The sequence below is a fragment of the Astatotilapia calliptera genome, chromosome 15, assembly GCF_900246225.1.
Source record: "Astatotilapia calliptera chromosome 15, fAstCal1.2, whole genome shotgun sequence".
Taxonomy (NCBI): Eukaryota; Metazoa; Chordata; class Actinopteri; order Cichliformes; family Cichlidae; genus Astatotilapia; species Astatotilapia calliptera.
In genome coordinates this window covers 9,696,436-9,717,493 of record NC_039316.1, presented here as the reverse complement: position 1 = coordinate 9,717,493, position 21,058 = coordinate 9,696,436, and the positions used below count along the sequence as shown (strand labels likewise).

At 39.8% G+C, this 21,058-nt stretch overlaps 1 protein-coding gene across 7 annotated transcripts in view; it reads left to right on the top strand.

Annotated features, from left to right (window-relative positions):
* Positions 1 to 21,058, top strand: part of stxbp5a (syntaxin binding protein 5a (tomosyn)) — a 104,145-nt gene that overhangs the window by 27,574 nt on the left and 55,513 nt on the right. For all 7 annotated transcript variants that reach the window (XM_026143417.1, XM_026143416.1, XM_026143421.1 and 4 more), the window contains exons 4-5: positions 11,139 to 11,220; positions 12,510 to 12,610. In XM_026143417.1, coding sequence (XP_025999202.1) covers positions 11,139 to 11,220; positions 12,510 to 12,610 — 183 coding nt within the window. The remainder of the gene's footprint in view (positions 1 to 11,138; positions 11,221 to 12,509; positions 12,611 to 21,058) is intronic.

The following is a 21,058-nucleotide window of genomic DNA, read 5'->3' as shown; positions in this document are numbered from 1 at the left end:
GTGGCAGAAGAAATAGAAATAAGCTCTGTGTGCAAAGGAATTGCAAGTATCCCTTTGGCGATAAGGGGGTTGTGTGATTCATTTTTAATTTTTATCAAATATTTCTCTTGTCACATATGAAATAAGAAGGGCATCTGAAGAGCACAATCCTCTGCCAAAGCCAATGATCTCTCTTAAATATTTTACAGAACGTGAACCAGAACTGAACAAGAATCTAAAAGGTTCTTTTTGCAGGAACCTCTTTATTCTGCACAGCAATCTGGCTGCATTTCTTTAGGTCTAAACAAAAATAATACATTTTTAATTATTACAATTTTTATTTTAAAGATACAAATCTTTTCAGTCTCAGCACCTTTTTGAGTGAACATGTATTTGCATGAAATACTAGCCTTGTGTACCCACTGAATATTTGTAAATGGTTCATTTAGAGCTAAATGATGTGGAATATGCAAAATGTCCTTTTCTTGGAAATCGAGGCATTACAGTGTGGTTATCGTAAGTTCCAGAATGTCATATAGTAAATAATACATCTCATATTCAATTCAATTCAGTTTTATTTATATAGCGCCAAATCACAACAGCAGTCGCCCCAAGGCGCTTTATATTGCACAGTAGATCGTACAATAATAGATACAGAGGAAAAAAACAACAATCGTATGACCCCTATGAGCAAGCAATTTGGCGACAGTGGGAAGGAAAAACTCCCTTTTAACAGGAAGAAACCTCCGGCAGAACCAGGCTCAGGGAGGGATCTCATAGGAGGCCTGTGAATTCTTGGTGATCTCCATCTGATTTAAATTGTACACTAAACTTAATTTTTCTTGTCCACTGCTTGTTGCTAGCAGTGCGCAATCTGGCCGAAAGATGGGACCATCCTTTGGGCTATAATCACGAATGATCAAGCTCCCCACGTGGTCACATGACATTAGCTGTGAAGGTGCTTGCTTGACGACTTTGATGGTTCTTTCGGGATGTCAGTCCGCCATCCTGTTTTCTGATTACAAACGTCTGTGACCTTAAAAATGCATTTTGATGTTGTTACAACTAATCACACGGTTCATGTTGCGCTGGAAGGGTTATACAATGGTGTTATTTACTTTATGATGCGATTGGATTTCCTGTGAAATCCGATCATATGGAAAATTAGGATAATCTACTATGTGGGATTGTCTGATTGCTATTAAATACACTGAAAATATGACTCTTTCTATTCTGATGTTACTCGCTGGCATTACTATTACATTTTAAACCCCACCGTTATATAGGCAGGACAGACATTGCAGGTGGACGAGTCCTCAGCCCTTCAGTTTCTGGCATATTTGTCCTTAAAGCGAATATTCAGAAACATCTGGTTCTGACAGTTCATGCATGGTAAAACTGCGTTATCCCACTTTGTGTGGCATAACTGAAAACACCAAAAATGTAAATGAATCAAATTAAAAACCAGATCTAGTTAAATGTAATCAATTTAGCACTAAGGGGCTCCAAATCAGAAGGAATCAGTGCCAATATCCACACACACTCCCTGTTGTGTTGAGCTCCATTGCCTGTTGGAGCGTAATCCTTTAACTGGCTTTGCATTGCAATCACAACAGCAGAACTCATGACTTCTGTTAAGCTGCAGGCTGTCAGAGTCATCTAAATGAGACTTTTAGACTTTTTGGCGGTTGCAGTAGCATACCTAAAAAATCTTTCCTTTCTTTCCAAAATGCTCAGGGAATAGGAAAAGCTGATCTTGTCATACAACTAAATATCCCTGTATTTCTATTCCTGTTCATCCACTTACCTCTTTCTTCTGTCGCACTCTTTTATTTCCCTTCTCCTCTCCTGTCTCTTTCGATCTCACCTCTTCCTCCTTCATTCACATCTCTCGTTTTCTCCCTTTTGCTTTGCATGTTCTTGCAGCAGCAATCGGCCACAAGCTGTTCCGCTGACTCAACGTTTATTCTCTCATAGTTTACCCCCTTCGCTCTCTGCTTCCTTTCTGGCCTTGCCGATTCTCCGCTCCCACCCTCCCTTACGCTTTCCCACCTTCAATCTCTACAGCCAGTGGATTAATTTCATTCCTTCTCTTCTTCTTCACTCTCTTTCTCTTGCTTCTCTTGAGTGGATGCACAGTAGCTAACCGCTGACTTGTCTTGGTATAGATGAGACTCTTGGTTATTAACACCCTAATACTGGCCATACTCCAGAGCCCAACAATCCCTATTATCCCTACAGCATTTTTACTGTGAATCATAACTGTGGCTGCATCGCCTACTGGCTCAGACCCAGACTAATATTTCTTAACGGAACAGAGATTCTGGTACAATTGGCCACAAACATTTTTGCCTCTGCATCATTGCATTGCATTCATAAGTCACTCAAGGAGACCAAAGGCTCACATGAGCATAGTAGCATGGTGGCCAGATTAATTCAGTGCAACACACAATACACAAGTCCTAAAAAAAAGAACAAGTCAAAAGTGATCTTTTCTGGAATGCTGGTCATTCTTCTTTGCCCATTGTTTTGCAACTCTTGGTAAATTGTGATTTTTCTAAACACAATGGACCTGCCAGTGCACCACTCATTCTGCAGCTTACTGCTCCTAATAAGCTACCTATCTTTAAATTCCTAAAACGGGCCTCTTTTTTTTAACCTGGAGGGCGATTACTGCCATGTTGCTGTGCTCTTCAGCAAATAGCCATTGACAGGAATGTCATCTATAGACATAGGGGGTGTTATATATATGCACGTGTGTGTGTGGGAGCTGAGGCAGCGGAAAATACTGTGGCTCAACACAGTTTAATTGTTTGACTACATAATAAATCAAATGTGTCAGGGGGGATTATTTATACAAGGAGCGTGTTAAACAAATAAATCACCAGTTTTCTCAACTCTGCATATTTATTTATTTTTTACATGCATGCTGCTTGCATACGATTTTTGCATTTGTGCTTTTTGTGTTTCGGTATAACTATCTAACTATCAAAACTGTCTGTTTTGCATGCGTGACACTGAAAGTCGGGAAAAAGAGTGATTTCTGGAGCATCTTTGCACTTTCTCTGTCACTGGTGTGTCCTGTGCCTGATTGCCGTGTCAGAGGAAGGCGGAAGGAAAACAAATGAACACAAATAAGTCATTGGGGGCTCTTTGGTACTAAAATATTCTACCTCTAAAGCTCAGTGTGAAGACCTGTGCCCAGAAGCTTGTTGTAGCTTGCAGTGTGCGCTACAGCTGAGATGCTATTAAGTTCTACTGAGCATTGTGCTGCTCCGCAAATAAATAAAATCCAGCCCTGCTCTCTCTACCCATTGCATGTTTTTTTTTTTTTAAACCTAAATTAATAAAACCATGTCAACACTATAAAGCAGGGTCCTTGTGAACACACAGAATGTGTTACAGTGCTATAAAGGCACATGAAAATGTGTTAACCCTGAGAGATATACTGTGGACTCTAGAATATACCAAAAGAATTAATTGATTAAGTCATACATTGAAATGCATTTAGTGCCCATTAAATGCAATCATAATCTTTATCAAAAATGCATGAGGATATCTGTAGATGTGCCAAATCAGCATGAAGCAATATGGGTTGACTTAACAAAGGTGTCTGGTAATAGCAGCGCAGGGCTTGTTCATGATGGAGAAAAAGGAGATACAGCTTCCTTTAGCAGCTTTTAAATTGGATGTTAACAACAGTGGGCAGCCAGAGGAAGGGCAAGAGATAAGTGACACGGGACCTAGCAGACTGAGGTGAAGGTCTGCTGTGACGTTATGTACGATCAGTAGGATTTTGCCTTTAAATGAGAGCCGATGATGTGAGGAGAGGCAGCCGAGTCCTTTGTCCGCGGGGCGGGTTTCTCTGCAACATTTTTGTCTGTTTCAGTTTGTTTCTTTGGTTTGCTGTTGCTATGGTATTATTTCCCCTGCATCTATCCTTCTTATTCTTTTATTTCTGTTTGTCTTTCTTTTTTTTTCCCCCCACTGTTTTCGCTTCGCCTTCACTCTGTTCCTTGCATTTTCTGCCTCCCAACTTCCATCACCTCATCCCTGTCACTGGGTCCAGTGCAGAGCAGTGCTGTGCCCCGTGGCCCCGCCTCTTCTTTGGCAGGGTGATGTACGAGTGGCTAGCTTTGACGTCACTTCAGGCCCAACGTCACAGCAACTCAGTGCTCCCAGGCTTGCTCTTTCTGGTGCTTTCTTTCACTGCCTCTCCCTCATTCCTTTTCCTCTGTATCCTCCATTAATCCCCTTTCCCCCCCCCCCCCCCCATCTTTCGCTTTCACTGTATACTCCTCTGATATGGTCACTTTTCTTAATGTTTCACGTTTTGCAAATTCATTTCTTTATCATGCCTTTTCATTATTTTGCATCACTCCGATTCATGTTATAGTCTCTCGCTCTCTCTTTGTCCACCCTCTTTATTCTGTTCTCGTCAGAAGCTGCACCCCCTTGATGTGGCTTGCTATTCCTCTCAAAAACATACCATGCACAGTGAGTTCATGTTTGATGTGAGCAGAAAGGCTAACAAAGATTACTGTCTTGTATGACACACAGGCTCATCCCTGTTCAGTTCCACTTATCAAGATAAGCTGAGCTCCATACCATAGTCTGTTTCCCACAGCCAGTCCTCCTTATGACCGTTTTTCCTTTACCAAATTCCCACTGACTCACCTTTATTTGTCAGAAAAATTGCCTGTGGCTTTGACAAAGATAAATATAAGAAGAGCAATAAAAAAGCGAATTGTCAGTCATCTTTGACTTCGAGAATAGCTCAGGAAACTTTCATTAGGCTTGACAAGACGGGACGCTGACCCACTTTCTGCTTTTGCTCTCTGTCTTCCTGACTTGTCTCGCTGCTATCGCTGCCTGAGGTCCACTTTTAGAGTCGGTGCAGTGGGTGGGACGTAAACTGAGATAGAGCTCGCTCGAGTAAAAATGAATGAGGACCGCTCTTGTCGACAACTGCGACACGGCTCCTACTGAGCCTGTCCCATGTGCATCGAGCTGAGACAGCTTGAAGCATGTTTGTTTAATGAAAAAAATACAACTGACTTGTCCCGGACTTTTTATTTGCAAAGTGGTGAATATCATTGTGATTATGTAATATTCTTATTCTGTTTTCAGTAATGCAACCAGTACTGGACTGTGAGTAACTAAAATGCTTTCCTCTGAGAAAATATTAGAGGTAAAATACATTCGCTTTATTCTGTGTACTAACCCAGTTTATAAAAAGTTTGAACATTGTGCAAAATGTAAATAAACGCAGAATGCGACCATTTGTAAATCTCATACAACCAAGTTTATTTACAATAGAACATAGAAAGCAAATTAAATGTTTAAACGGTGACATTTTACTATTTAATGAAAAATATTAGCTCATTTTAAACTTGACGACGGCAACACAGGCTGTATTTACCACTGTGTAGCTTTTCTTTTAACAACAGTCCATAAATGGGCAGGGATTGTGGAGATCAGCTGCTGGACTTTTGGGACGGTAACGTTGCTCCCTCGCTGTCTGATACAGGACTCTAGCTGCTCAACAGTCCTGGGCTAGTCCATGTTAATGAACTTCAGCCAGCAGAAGATGCCACTATTTCTAAATCATATTCACATATGGTTTCTTCTTTGGATGATAAATGTTAACCTGCATTTGTGGAAGGCACAGTCATATTCAAAGTCTTCGCAATTTTATGTTGAGGAACATTGTTCAGAAATCGTTTCACAGTTTGTAGATGCAGTTCTTTCCCCCAATTGGTGAACCTGTGCCATCTTCACATCAGCTCAAGCACTTGATGCGTTTTCTATGTTCTATTGCTTTTATTTTCTTTTTACAGTGTTTGCACTTTTTTGGAATCGTGGTTGTACATCAAGCGATACAGAAAAGCATGGTCATTATAGAAACTTTGTCTTTGTCTCTAATTTGTCTTCCTCATTCTTCATCTGCTAAAATATTCGGTCAGTGTTGTTATAACAGGTTAAAAGTCAGTGATGTGAAAACAATTCACAGGAATTGAAAGCTGTGTTGTTGTTTTTTTCCCACCCTGCCATGAAATTGCAGCACAAACACACTGCCAGAGAGAATTTGTATTTTTATAGGAAAGTCATTTTGACAAAGCATAAGAAAACATTTACTCGGCCCAGAGGTTTACAAAAACACAAGTAGAAGCTTTCGTTTACTGGATAAAGATTTAATCAGATATTGAGATCAGCAGAAAGGGCATTCAATAATAACCTGTACAAAACATTTTTATATAGCTGCTTTTGTTTAATGAATTGCTTGTTGGCCTGTTTAGTGATTTATTGACTCTTGTTGTTCCTTAATTAATCATTAGTTCTTTGAAATGTCAGCAAATGGTAAAAAGAAAATGTTGATTTTTGTCCTGCAGTTCCTCTATTTGCCTGAAGAGACACAACAACAATATAACACATAAAAAGAGGAAACAGGGCACTTTTGACAGTTTTGGTTACTCTTGATTGGATGCCGAGGGAATTGGTGCATGCCAATTGAGAAACACAGAGCAGAGGTAAACTCAAACTGAACTACACATGAGGAAATTCAGTCTATGACCAGTTTCTTTTGGTCATACCCTCTTATTGAGGGTATGACCAAAAGTGACCGACACTCACTGAAACAATTTTTAAAAAGCCAGTGTTTTCAACATATTTTGCGGCAGGATGTTTTCCTGATCACATCCCCAGGCTGTGTGTGTGTGTGCGTGTTTGTGTGTTCGCTTCATGATATCGTACATGTGGGATGGCTGCCTTCCTTCAGAGAGAAAGCAATAAGAGCAGTTTAAAAAGCACAACCTTAAATCCTTTCCTCTCTTTTACAGAGAGGAAGATTTGGTTGCCAGGCAACATTCAGACAGAGTTTTCAATTAAGCCACTTTGACTTAGATGGTCTGCACTGTCTCTGGGTCCAAACCATCTTAACTAACAGCAAGCCGGCCCTTCTGCTTGTTTGCTCGGCAGCTTTCTGCAAAGAGATGAAAGACAAAATGTGTACAAGGGCCACTTTCGCACTAATTATCCAAAAATGGTTCTTTAAACCCCCCCCTCTGAAAAAAACCCAGAGTGATTTCATAAGGTGATGTCATGCAGGCTGATTTAGCTCCACTTTGTGACCTGATGGTTAAGAACAATTGTATTGCCGTTTACTTTGAGTTTTGTTGAAACAAAAAATCCTTGTTATCATTTACAGGCCAATAATATCATTTTCTTTTTTTATTTTAGAGGTCTGCTAGAATTGTTTTACATGCTTAAATATAAAAAAAACTGAGCGGCACATCTTTTTTTCTCTGTCTGAAATATTCTGTCTTTGCCCTTGTCCTGTCAAGCCTTTTCTAAGCCTAGTCTGCTCTGATCTAATATTTATTAATGCAATTTGCACTTCTGTCTTCCACAATGTCAGTCTTCAGTCTTACTTTTACTACTTTTAACTAACTTCCTTTTTACTTTTCTTGGTTTTTATCACTGTTGTAGATATATAAATTCCTGCACTACTTCATAGTATAAGCCCCTTTTATTTCAACTGTGCTGTTTATTGTAGACTGTACTATTTATTGTATTTTTGAATGTTCTAGATCAGAATCAGACCTAGAAGTAGAGAGACTGCAGTTGCTATGCCATACAACGCAATCGTATTCGTATCGAAATTCTCAAAGTTGAGGCACAATTTCTAAATTATTTTCCCTTTAAAACAAGTTGGACTAAACTCTGTACACACGATCAAAACTAATGGTGACATTAGCTACATTAGCCGTGCAAAGTACTGCCTCAGTTCCAAAAAAAGTTGGGTGATGTGTAATGAAAAAAACACTTATGTAATATGAACACAACATTCATATATTTATAATCATTCTCTCCCCCCTTACTTGCACACTTGGCTTACATTACCCTGTGACAGGTTAACTAGTAGCGGTATGCTAGAGGAAAGAAGGCACACCACAGGTCAAGTGGAGAGAGCACTGAGACTCTCATCCACTGGGTGTAAAAGGTTTGGTGCATGCTGATGAGCTCTCTGGCCCTCTGTTATATTCATTATTCTCTTTTTTATTTCTTCATTTGTAGCCCCAAACTCAATACTGTCTGAGGAGTTTTGCAGTCACTAAACTTCTTCTTTATGTCCTGTCTGTGGTTTTTAAAAATTTCTCATGAACATTTTTGTAACCACACACAAATGCCATCACAGTGGTAGACATGCACCACATTTCTCCATAAAACCACAAAAGTTTTATGCAACGTGCCATTTCACAGCATTTTACTGTAAAAACGTGTAAATGTCAAAATGGACGCTACAGTGCTACAAGCCTGACTGCTCATCACTGCCTTTACTACCTGTTGAAGTTCAGGCTCTAGGTCCTGGGCTGGGGTTGGCACCCAGCTTTAACATCATTTTGGGTTCTTGGCTAGCTTATGGCTTTTTGTGCAGATGCTTACAAAGAGCTAATGTTGTGCTAGCAGTGCAATGTAGTTATTTCTGGCTTGGGGGCAGTTTGTGCCATGTGGTCTTGTCTTTTTGTGCAATAAAAATAAACCCAGTGCACATGTGTCCACTTCTGAAAAGCGGTAGATTGCCCCACTATTTTGTAAAATCAGCCGATTGCAGCACAATTGCACAAAAAGAAGAAAAAGATTGTTTGTTTGAACCTTTGTAATGCAAGTGATAGCATAATTGTAAATGTAATGTAATCACTGTGGCATGGTATGCTGCTACATCACTGAGAAATGTAATGTGATTAAATGGAATGTGTTGCTCCCAACACTGCAAATGATAAACCACATTGTAAACATTGTATCACATTGTATTTCTAAATAAATAGGTTAGCTTACGTGTGTGTAGTCTTCAGTCACTTTGCTACTCCTTAAGAAACAGAGAGCTAGCTGCTGGTATGTCATTTTTTCATATGAAACCAATTTGGCAAACTCAAGAAGAAGAATGCAGTTTTTAAATTACAGATTATGTTGAGTAACAACACCAGGTATAAAAGAAATTCTAGATGTAAAAGTAAAATTATTCAGTACAAATATTGAGGTTACAACTGGATTTGAAATAAAAACCAAACAAAACCCCCTTTCAGCAATTAAAACTCTGTTCTATAACAACCTGTTTTACCAGGTAAATTCCCTGTCAGGTATTTGTTGAGACTTTGCCCCAATATTTTTTCTTTCTGTAGCACCGTCCAAGATAAATATCACAAAGTGCTTTACAACAAAAACATTACTGAAAAAGAGGTGTCACTGGGTCCATAGTAGGACAGTGTGCAAAACCATTCAACATGAGCAACCAAAATAAACGCTGAATTAAATTAGAATATTTAGAAAAACTGTCAAGGGGTCCTAGGGCTTTCATTACCTTAGACATAATCCTGTTCAGGGTAAAACAGGGATTCAAATGAGTGGAAATTCTTCACAGTCCCATACAGATTCAACCAGCTCTTGATGAAAATATCCGGTTATTGAGTTGCTAAAAGCTAAAACTGGCTACCTGCTGCTGCCTAATGAGAGCTCCATGGTTAATGATGCAACAGTTCTCTGTGGATTCTTTGCTATGAGCGAACCTTGTGATTTACACATAATAAGATCAATATAAAACATACTGACTCGAGCTGGTTTAGGCATAGCCTTGTCCATGCTATCAGACAACACCTTGTTGTCAACATAGCTACAGATGACTAAATACAAAGGACTAAATGACCAAAAATACGAATAGAGTTCAGATAAATATATACTGTAGTGTATTTATATATACCTTCCTGTGTATTGAGGCCAAAAGAAGAATAAATGTGGAGGAAACGAAAAGCCTAACATAGCTGGGTGAATGCTAGCTGCGTTAAAGGCTTCGTAGGTGTTATGATCACCTGTAAAATACTTTGATAAGATATACCTATGTTTAGGGCTTATGGCACATGGCGCACTATGTTGAGTGGGACTTGATTATTGGTGTTTGCATTCAGGTGAGATAAGCTTCTTCTTGTTTGTTGTTGCTGCCGCTACCACTGTTGAACCAACATTTCTCTCTCTGCCTTTGAATCATCCTGCTTCTTGTGTCTATGTAGATTCAAGAGAAATATCGAGCTCTTCAGGAAATTTACTGTAGCTGGCCACATGCCAAAACACACAACCCCCTCCCCTCGCATATTAATGATGAGCGATAGTGTCATCCCCAGAGTGCGGTGTCTTCATGTGCCCCCATATGAAAATTGACACCCCCTGCCTTAGTGCTGATACTCGTGGGAAGAATAAAAATAATCAGTAAGCTCACCCACTCACTCTCCTCGAGAAAGGAAACTTGCTATTCTTTGCTAGACTTGTGCTCTTTCCTTCCTTTTCCCCCTTTATTTATTTATTTATTTTAAAGAAAGGAAAAAACTTCCATCGTTGTGTCTATTTTCTCTCTCTGCATCTGTTGTTAGAATTGTCAGTGTACAGTATATCCAAATGTGCCCTTTCTCTTCTTCTTCTTTTTTTTTCTTCTTCCTGCTCTTATTTGCTCAGCTGGTCACATAATATCCACCTCCTCTCTGCTGATTCATATTCTCTATACTTGAATTCATGACCCCACATTTCCATTTTCTCGCTGTCAATCTGTCTGTGTCTGTTCCTTACTGTAGCTCTGTTTTGTGTTGATTCTGTATATTTATTGCTATTTCTACAGAACTGCAGTCATCTACTGTAAGTGGCTTACTGTTTCCTGAGTTACATTTGCAGTGCATACATACTGAGAGCGTACGGTTAAAATTAAATGCTCCTTGGTGAAACTGATCCCTGTGATTTTTATCTGTAGGGTACATAATGAGCTAATATTTTAAATGAAATGTGTGTAAGGAGGAAGTCTTGCACTGTAAAGAGTTTTGTTGGAGGGGAGGAATGGGCTGAATCTCTGTTACCAGACCATAAAATTTACGTCACTGTGGATGTTTCGTTTTCCTTCCTAACAATTACCCAGGAACACATGTCATGACATTTAAATCAGGTGTCATGACCCTCGAGCTTTCAAATGCTGAGGCACTTGTTCTTTTTTGCCATTTTTTTTTTCTTCTCTCATGCAGACACAGAACACACCAGCTTTCTCTGCACAAACAGAAACATGTGCTATTGCTTTGATGATCTCTTTGCTGGAACTGTACGTTCCTTGACTGAGAGCCTTTCAGGTTCGGGCGTCCTGGTGTGGAGTGTTACTGTCAGCATGAGAGTGGAGCGGCTGTCATCCAGCTACAGTTTCTCATCAATGAGGTAGGTTACAAAAACAGAGAAATGACTCCCATTTTTACTTGTGGTTACTTCTAATACACGCTTGATGACTGATTGCAGCTACTAGGCTGATTTTGCTATTTCAAACAACTGCTGTTTAGTCTTGAAATTTAGCAATCAACAGCCATGTCACGATTTTCTCCAACCTTCTTTGTTTCGTCATTGATCTTATCAGGTAATATTGAGCTTTTTCCAGTTTAGAACAATATGGCTGCTTGTGTTTGAACTATACTGATGCGTTGAAAGTTTATTGTGCCGAATTGATTTAAAAAACAATATAACATGAAGTTGTTTTACATCTTGTGGCAGTTTAACTGTTTTTTGGCTTGTTCCTTGTAATAACACAGTCACAGCACAACTTACCCAAACATTATTCTGCACCAGAAAACCTCTTATATAATTTTAAGCTACAATACTGTGCAAAAGTAGCTCGGTTAAAATCATTGTACAGTGCTTCAACAATGTTGATGTCTGGTCTCTGATGTCTTTTCTATAAAGGTACAGTTTTACTGCATTGACAGTGTGTTTGAGATCATATTTTGCACGATGGTTCAAAATTTTACGGCACTTTTCTTGTTGTTGTTCAGTTTTCTCAAATCATTGCACAGCATGCTGAGATATGTCAACGGTTCTTTGATTAAAAAATACTATTTATGCCTGACTAACTGTGCTATCCTAGCTATTTTTTTAAAGAATAAGCTAAAGAAATTAGAAATTATGAGGTTTTTTTTTTTTTCAGAGTTGTCAGCCAGCCTGGACTGAAAGGCTGGCTCCTTGGAAGCAAAATATAAAGAAATGAAGGAGCAGCTCAAGACTTTTGCACAGTACTGTACAGGCCAGACACAAACATTTTTGACTATCTTTTCAGACTTTTATCACTTACGACCAGTGCAGTATTTCATACTTAGTGTTTCCGGTATGTGTGCTTGTGTGTGTTAGCATCTGTGTGGCTGTGACTCAGCAGCTCAAACGAACCCTTAGGGAGATCGAGATGATTTTTTTGTGCCTCCCACACACACACACAGACATACACTTATATACATCTTATGAATCATCATCGTTACCTGGGAGAAAGCTGCCTGATTTAAACTCAGTTCCCTGAGTTTCTAGGGAATGCAGTCTGACTAATACATGTCATGCTCGCAGACAAAATGTGCAGACGTGTTCATGGAAGCTTCAGTAGTATGTAGTTAATGACACTACCATGTTTGTGTGAATGCTTTTCCTTTGTCACCTTCAAAAAAGGAAACTCAATGCCTCTGTTATGACAGGGGGCGCTGGTGAGCGCTTTGGCAGATGACAGCGTCCACCTATGGAACCTGAGACAGAAGAGACCAGCCATCCTCCACTCCCTCAAGTTCAACAGAGAGAGGTAAGTGGGTCGCGCATAAAAGCTGCAGCTGGTCAGAAACACCGCATACTTAATTGAGTCCACTTGCTTTCCAGTTTTTCTCTCAGTTGTTTCTCTGCATGCTCAGTTAGACCCCACACCTGGTCTGGTGCAACATGAACCGTGATTTTCTGAGTAGGGTTAGTGTCAGTTTGCCGCCTGTTTCAGCTGTTAGTTTTTGCAGTCATACAGTGTGCAAACAGATGGTATTTCATTTGGCACATTTGTCTGTGCGCTTGCAAAACTGTGCACAGAGCACTGGAAGTGACAGAGAGTCTGATACTCTCGATTTCTCTCTCTGCTGGTCTCCAACTAAACACTTGGTATTTGGGTCACTTGCTTTGCCTTTGAGGTTTTTCCCATCACTGGGGCACAGGTGTGAAACCTACCCAAACACCTGAAGGTTTATACCAGTTTACACCACGCAGAGACACAAACATGTCATGAATAAAAACAGAAGTAATGTGAGTGATTTTTTTTTTCAAGTAGTTGATCAGGTATGGTGATGTAAACCTTTTCTCCACTGGACAAATCTACCCTATTGTTACCCTGAAGAAGAAAAGCAGTCTATACATATTTGTTCGGCCACTTTGCATGTTTCAATCGACTTTAAGTTATTACCGTATTTTCCACACTATAAGGCGCACTTAAAATACAAATTTTCTCAAAAATCCACAGTTCCCCTTATAATCCAGGGCGCCTTATGTTTGAATTCTGGTTGTGCTTACTGACCTCGAACTGATTTTATGTGCTACACGGTGCTCAAAAATCAAAAATGCTTTAGTACGACTTTGGTAAGCGACGAAGCTGCACCGCTTAATGGATTGTCTGAGCATTACAGCTACCGTAGTCAGGAGCCTCAACGAGTAATCTGGGTCCAAAACTCAGTCTTCTTCAGGTCCCAAATCCATATATGGATATGTGGACCATATTATTGCTCGCTAGTATACCACTTCCTAACATTAGATTGTGATGTAAATTTCTGAAGAATCAACACTGTTTTTTGCCTATAATTGTATTGTGTTATGATAATTAAGGTGCCAGGATAGACATCTTCTCAGGGTTGCATCTAAAGGACAGAGGGAATGGTGCACATACTGGCAAAATTCTAAGTCATACTGTCTGAATACTGCATTTTTTTTTATGCAGTTTAAGTTCTGAGACACAAGTACAGAATCACCTCACCTCCAGGAAGTTAGTGTACACCCATCAGAGCCAATCATATCACTGGCCCACGATCTGTCACTGTGGAAAGCGGTGAAAGGGTTAAACCTCAGAACAAATGATCTGAGATGGCGATGATGTGATGGACAGGTGGCCAGCAGCAGCTTTTAGGGCGGATTGTGTTCTTGTGGAGGCGCTTGACTGCCTCTGACATTTAGTAAACATTGCCGCCCAGCCGAATGACCTCAAGACACAGCATCAAAGAAGAGCAGAGTTACTGCTAAGAGACGTCAAGACGGGAAAAAGAAGCTGCAAAGTCACTTGACACGTTTGAAATGGGAAAATTAGAGAAGACCGTTAAACTAATGCAATGGAAGCAACTGAAAAAATCTTAGGAAGAAGCTTAGAACAGTTAACGAATTTGAGATGGAAATAGAATAAGAAAAGAAAGCTAGAGATTACCAAAGAAGGTTATAAGGTAGGAGCAGGAGAATGGAGCATCCATTTAATTCATTCATGTTCTCAGCCCCATTCAGTTGAAATCAATACACAACATGTAACAAGTTGGAGAAAATTCAGATAACTGAGCTTCATGAAGAAGTCTTTCCAGTCAGACTCATTGACTGACTGACTATCTCTTCTGCCCTTCACAGGCACAATCTTGCTTGAGGTTTGAATTAACTTTTTATTTGCCCTGTGTATCCACAATATGAGTTTGCATTTTTTCTCAGGTATGAATAGATTTTTTTTACTTTCTAAAGACATACAACTTAGCTGAGGTGTTAATGATGGTAAAACCCTGCGGCAGACTGCTGACCTGCTCAGGATGTACATCGCCTGTCAACCGCTAGGATAGGCTTCAACTGCACCTTGATTCTGAATTAAATGAACAGAAGAAAATGGTTGGTTGTAGGTGTTAAAGTCCACTGTGTCATCTGACACAGCAGACAGTATCCTCACCCCCAACTATTTTGCAGTGAGGGATTGACCCTGGTTCTGCTGGAGGTTTCTTCCTGTTAAAAGTAAATTTTCGCTTCCCACTGTCACCTTGCTCATTGGGGGTTATCTGAATGTCGGGGTTTTCTCATACTATTGTGGGGTCTTGACGTTACTTCACTGTTATTGTGATTTGGCGCTATATAAATAAAACTGAAACAAATTGAGTCAGCTGTCTTTAGCTGGGCTATACTCATCCAACTTATACTGTAGATAAAAATTGGTGCTTCTCTATAGACAAGTGGTAATACTATAGAAACCTTAGTGTAGCTGTGTACATTACAGGCCTATCCGGTTGTTAAGTGATGACGCGACGAATCCTACTTCCGGGTCTAAAGTAGTCTGCGTTTAATATGGCTTTTGTGTTGTTAACATGTTTAATGTTATGTATTTTCTTCTATTTGATCTCAAAAAACTCCTAAAACAGTCAGTGATCCCTGTTGACCTCCCTCAGCTTTTATTACCACTAATCATTTATTCAGTTCAGCTCAGTTTTTAAAACCTTAGGATGTAACTACAGCCCAGCCCATGCAGCAGTATATGAATGACTAATCTCGTATTGTGGATGGATTATCTCAGTTGTTCTCCTGGCTGAAGTTTGGTCCTTTTACAGCATCCTGCCATGCAATTACATTTGTTCCTGACCACCGACAACACTCACGTTAACTTTTATCGAGTGGAAAAAAAGTTAGCTTGTTTATATTATGCTAACATAGCTGTGTCGCTAGCGGTCACGTAGCACATAATTATATACCAGCTAGTCCAACTTCAGTAACCTTACAAACGTCACTGCTGTTTAGTTTTCCGTCTTCATTTATGCTGGAAGTGATAACAGAGCTGTACGTTTTAATTTGTTTCCAAAACCCCGCAGTCAGGACATGCTATATTGTATTTAGATAGAAGCTAGCGAGCTAACTCCCTGCTAACTTCTAACTCTGTTAAATGTCATAAATTCCGTTTTCATGGATGCCTGGATGTTAAACTCAATTGTTACACCTGGTAGAGCAGAACGCTGATCATTTTATTAAAGATGAAAGACTTTAGACAGTTTTTCAACTCTCAGTGATGCCATAGTGATAGTTTGATATATGGACCTGCAGCGAAGTTTAGACCCAGACACGGCTAGTGACGTCTGACTGAACAATCGGATAGAAATGTGCATCAGTTGATTTGGTCTTACATATAAAATACCAGATAAGGTGAAGTTGATAAGGCTTTTTGGATGACTTCTTTGGACTAAACATACAATGATAGGTGTGTAGAAGCTAATGGGTTTAAACTTTAACAGTATTAGAAATCAGCTTACTATTATATGCTGATACCTCCCATAGGTATTTTTATTAAAACAACTGATCTTTGGAATTACTTAGATTTTGTAGGACCTCATGCACACTCAGCTTTTCTGTCACGCCGTTAAAAAGAAGCTACAGATATCTGTAATCCTTGCTTTGTTTATGTTTGTGTGTGTGCGTTTTTTTAAGTGTGCACCCCGATCATACTTTCTGTAGCTGTCAAAAGAAAGAAATACCATGAGGTCATGTTTCCCAATAGATATCACACCTTGAAGTGTCATCTGAAGTTAAGAGTGAGTGTTCTAGTAAAGCCAGAAAACTTTCAATTATTTGTAAGGCCAAGATGTCGGTCACCCACTGCAATCCAATCCCATCTTTTTTTCCTTCTTGCCCTCTCTGACACTTTGTTCAAAGCTTGACTTGAACTTGCCAGAGGACAGAGCAGCTGTGAACTCCATCAAGAAAAGTACTGACTCACCCATCCAGAACTGTGACAGCAGCTTCTTAACAGGGTGAAAAATACTCCACCATAGTAATAAAAATTATAATAATAATGTTAAGTCATAGTAAAGTTAAGACAACATTCAAAACAAATATTATGACAGCTTGTGGTTGTAGATGGACTTAACTTGGCGTAATGAACAAAATTCCTTTGGCTCTGCGCTTCACTGCAGTCAGTGGTTATTGCTTAATCTCTTGGTGATGACAAATCTGTGACACGTCTGGAAAGTTCCAGCGTTTACCACAAAGCCACAAATTGTTTCTTTCTTTCCGTGATTATCGAAACACGATAAAGCACGTTAATTAATGAGAGGGATAGAGGTGCCAGTAGACAGATTATTTAACTTTGGAGAGAGCTGGGCTTGCTGTTTCTTCCTGCTAAGCTAAATGCCTCTTGGCTCAGGCTCTGTATTTAATGCACAGACATGAGGGTGCTATTGATTTAGCCAGCTGCAGTATCTCTCAGTAAGAAAGCAATTACTGCAAACGTGTCGCCCAAAATGTTGCACTATTCCTTTAATGGATGTTTTGGTTTTGGACGGCACTCGCTTTCGACAGCTTTCTCGCCAGCAGATCAGTCTTTATGACTGCTATCTTTAAAACGGTAACTTCACTTTTACTATTGATAAGGCTGTAAAATGTGGAGAAGCTAAAGAAAGCGAACTATATTTGGTGATTAATGGCCAAAAAATGTAGTTTGGTTAGTAGGCATGCTGGGAAATTTTGTTTCTCCGTGTATGCCAAGTTGCTTGATACCTGGGGTCAGAGTGTGGGCTCTTCCATGATAGAAATATCACTGTTGAGCCACCACAGCCCACTTCCTATCATCTTTAGGCCTGTTCAAGTGCTCTAAACAGATCTTTCATTCCTCCCTAATTGAGCCCTGATCAGAATTTGAGTTGATGATTGAGAGCAGTGTTGCAGAAAGCCCCTCAAGCATCAGTATCCATACACATTAGGCAACAGGGAGATGAGAGAAAGGAAGAGAGGATGAGCTGAGACACACTGGGCCTCAGCCAGAGAGCAGTGAGTCAGTCTGTGGGAAGGAGTGTGGGGGGAAAAAGAAATCCTGCCGAGTCATTCTGGCGTAGGATGCTCTCGTCACCTCCTGGCCTCACAGGAATGCATTGCAGATGTGGATGTTATCGTCAAAATAGGGTGATATGATACGAGATAATGGTGGGAGAGGTGGGAGTGTGTGCTTGCAAAAAAGTGACACCTAATATTTTATGTTCTCTGTGGTAAGATTAAGGAAAGTCTGTTTTATAAATACTACCTCATTGTATTCCTCTTATACTTCAGTGAAGCTGTCTGACAGTCAATCAAGGTGACTTAATAATAAGCCTAAAGTCACAGCCTGCTATCACAGATTTTTTTTGTACTTAGGAGTTTGCTGACATTGGGAGTGCGTCAATCAAATGTCTTAAAAATGCTTGAAAAATGAATTATTCAGTTCAGCAGACTTTGCTCAGAGATATTTGGCTGATTAAAGCTGCTGCAGGGCTGATGATTTCGATTTGATTCACTCCACAACTTTCTCCCCAGCTTCTAACCTTGCACACATGCATTGAAACATGCAAAGGTGAAAAAGTATGTGCATGTCTTTGAGCATTGGCACCTTAGATTAAAATCCCCTAACCGCTTTGGGGTATTAGAAGCTTTCATTCTCATGGATAATTTGCTATGTTTAAAGACTGTTCAACTCTTACACGACTTTTTTTGGCTGCTGTAACTGCTTGACAATGGTGATGTCATTTTTATGGAGATTTCTTTTTGTTCGCTGTCTGTGTCTGAATCACTCTAATCCAAATAATCCAATTTAATCCAAATAATACCAAAGAAATCCAAACTATTGTAAAATTTCAGACTTTGAATAGCTTTTGAAAGAGAATATTGGCAAGAAACACAGTGAGTAAAATGAAACAATGATTAACTTTGTCTTCATCCTCTCCTCCCATTGTTTACAGATCAAACATATTTATAAACAATATACATTTATGTTCATGATCACCCCTGTTAATATACACTCACCCCTTCATTAGTTGCAGCTTGCTCGTGTTGGACCTTCTTTTGCCTTCAGAATGGCCTTAATTCTTCATGGCATTGATTCAACAATGCGCTAGAAACATTCCTCAGAGATTTTGCTCTATATTGAAATGATAGCATTACACAGTTGCTGCAAAGCTTCACATCCATGATGCAAATCTCCTGTTCCATCAAATCCCTAAAGTGCTCTTTTGGATCGAGATCTGACTGTGGATACCATTTGTGTATAGTCAACTAATTGTTATGTTCAAGAAACCACTTTGAGATGATTTGAGCTTTGTGACATGGTGCAGTATCCTGCTGGAAGCATCCATCAGAAGATGGATAATACTCAAGTAGGCTGTGGTGTTTAAATGATGCTCAGTTGGCACGAAGGTACTAAAATTTCCCCCACACACCATAACACCGATAGCAGCCTGACTCGTTGATATAAAGCAGGATGGATTCATGCTTTCCTGTTGATTACACCAAATTCTAACCCTCCCATTTGAATGTTGCAACAGAATTTGACACCTGTCAGACCAGGCAACGTTTTTCTAGTCTTCTGTTATCAGATTTTGATTAGTGCAGGTGAATTGTGGACTAATCCAGCACCTAGTGTGGTCTTCTGCTGTTGTAGCCCATCTGCTGCAGTTTCGATTATATGTATTATGTGCCCTTCTGTATACACTGGCTGTAACAAGTGGTTATTTGAATTACTGTTGGCCTCCTATCAGCCTGAAACAGTGTCTTTGGACCTCTGGTGTCAACAAAGAATTTTCACCCACAAAACTGCTGCTCACTGCATATTTTCTTTTTCTTCCTTTTATCATTCTCTGTAAACCTTATAGATGTTTATGCAGGGAAAAATTCAGCAGGTTGACTTGTCTGCATTTCTAAATGTTTTGAATCGCTGCCATGTGATTGGCTGATAAGGTATTTGCATTAAGGAGCAGTTGAAAAAGTGTAACCAGTGAAGTGGCCAGTGAGTGTATTTGCAAACAGGAATGTGAATTAATATAAAACCACACAGGACAGCTTCACTGGAAACAACTTTGTTTCATATTACTGTCTATTTAGCCATTCTGCACCCTGTGGTCTGTGCTGAAGGATAGCATGGTAAAATGTTGTTCAGAAAAAAGGAAAGTGTCACAAGATCAAGGCAGCGTAGATCAAAGTATTGTAACTGGTGATTTCTAATTACAGGCGCGAGCAGATTACTGGATGATCCTCACTGATAGGAACGCCACATAAAACCAGGCTTTATAAAAGATGACTTTCTGGAGTGTCCCCTCTCCACAATTAATTCACAGCGAACCGTACTGTCATACGTCTAGCTCACATTGCAGTTAGTGTCAGAGTTGTGTTGTGCAGCAGGTGTCTGTCATTTCTGAGGCCGTGTGCTTGGCTCCGAGCCTGCAACCAGCAGCTGTGTGGTGACCACTTGAAGCTGGAGGTTTCACCAGGAGACGCGTGCATGCACAACAAGTGTGAACACAGTGACACACACGTAATGACAACTGCACAAACAACTGAGTGCGTGTTTGCACACACGCACAGAGAAATGGACACACACATACACAGTAACACACTAACAAACTGCAAGGATAATTTGTATAATTATGCTTCACAGTTGGCCCTTATATTCTGGCAGTTGAATTGTATATGCTCATGGATCAAACCTATTTATACACAACATACATTTGCACACAATACATGTGCAATTACATTAATTCATATCAACAGCTGGGGAGCACGTAATAACCACACACACACCCATTTGCACTCACATATACAGACAGACAGTAAGCATAAATGCAGTAACAACTACAATATGTTTGCATTTTACAAAACCATCGCTCATGAAATCGACGCATGCTCACATGCAAGCCCTCATATGCATAGACGAGGCACATCTGCTTGTGCAGTGGACCGTCTGCTAGATAAAAGGATCCCACAAGTTATCATGAATATCCGTGTTGCTGTTACATTTCCTCTGGTTAAGTGCATCTGTACAAACATGTGCATCTCTCTGATAATCTGTCCACATGCGAGTTAGCCACTAAAAATCACGTTTTTAGTGGTTTCAACTATGGTTTCTGGTATCTGGTTCGTTTTTTCCCTAAGAGATTTTGAAGTGTGTATGTAACACTATTCTTGAAGAAAGAGATATATGGAAACTGTTGAGATTGGTAAACACACAAAATCAAATCAGCAACCTTTAAGCCTTATCATGTCCCTGCTTTGCGTAGATGCATCTTACACATGGACGTGAAAAATCTGGGTTACATTTATTTTTTGAAGATTTCAAAAGGTCAGTCACTGCAAAGTACTTTCCACAATATGCTAAAACTTGATTTTGATTTTGTCATGAACCTAGTATGATGAAAGCTAAGCTCTTCCACTTTATAATAGTACAAGACTGTCCAAAGGCCTTGATCCACACCTCACT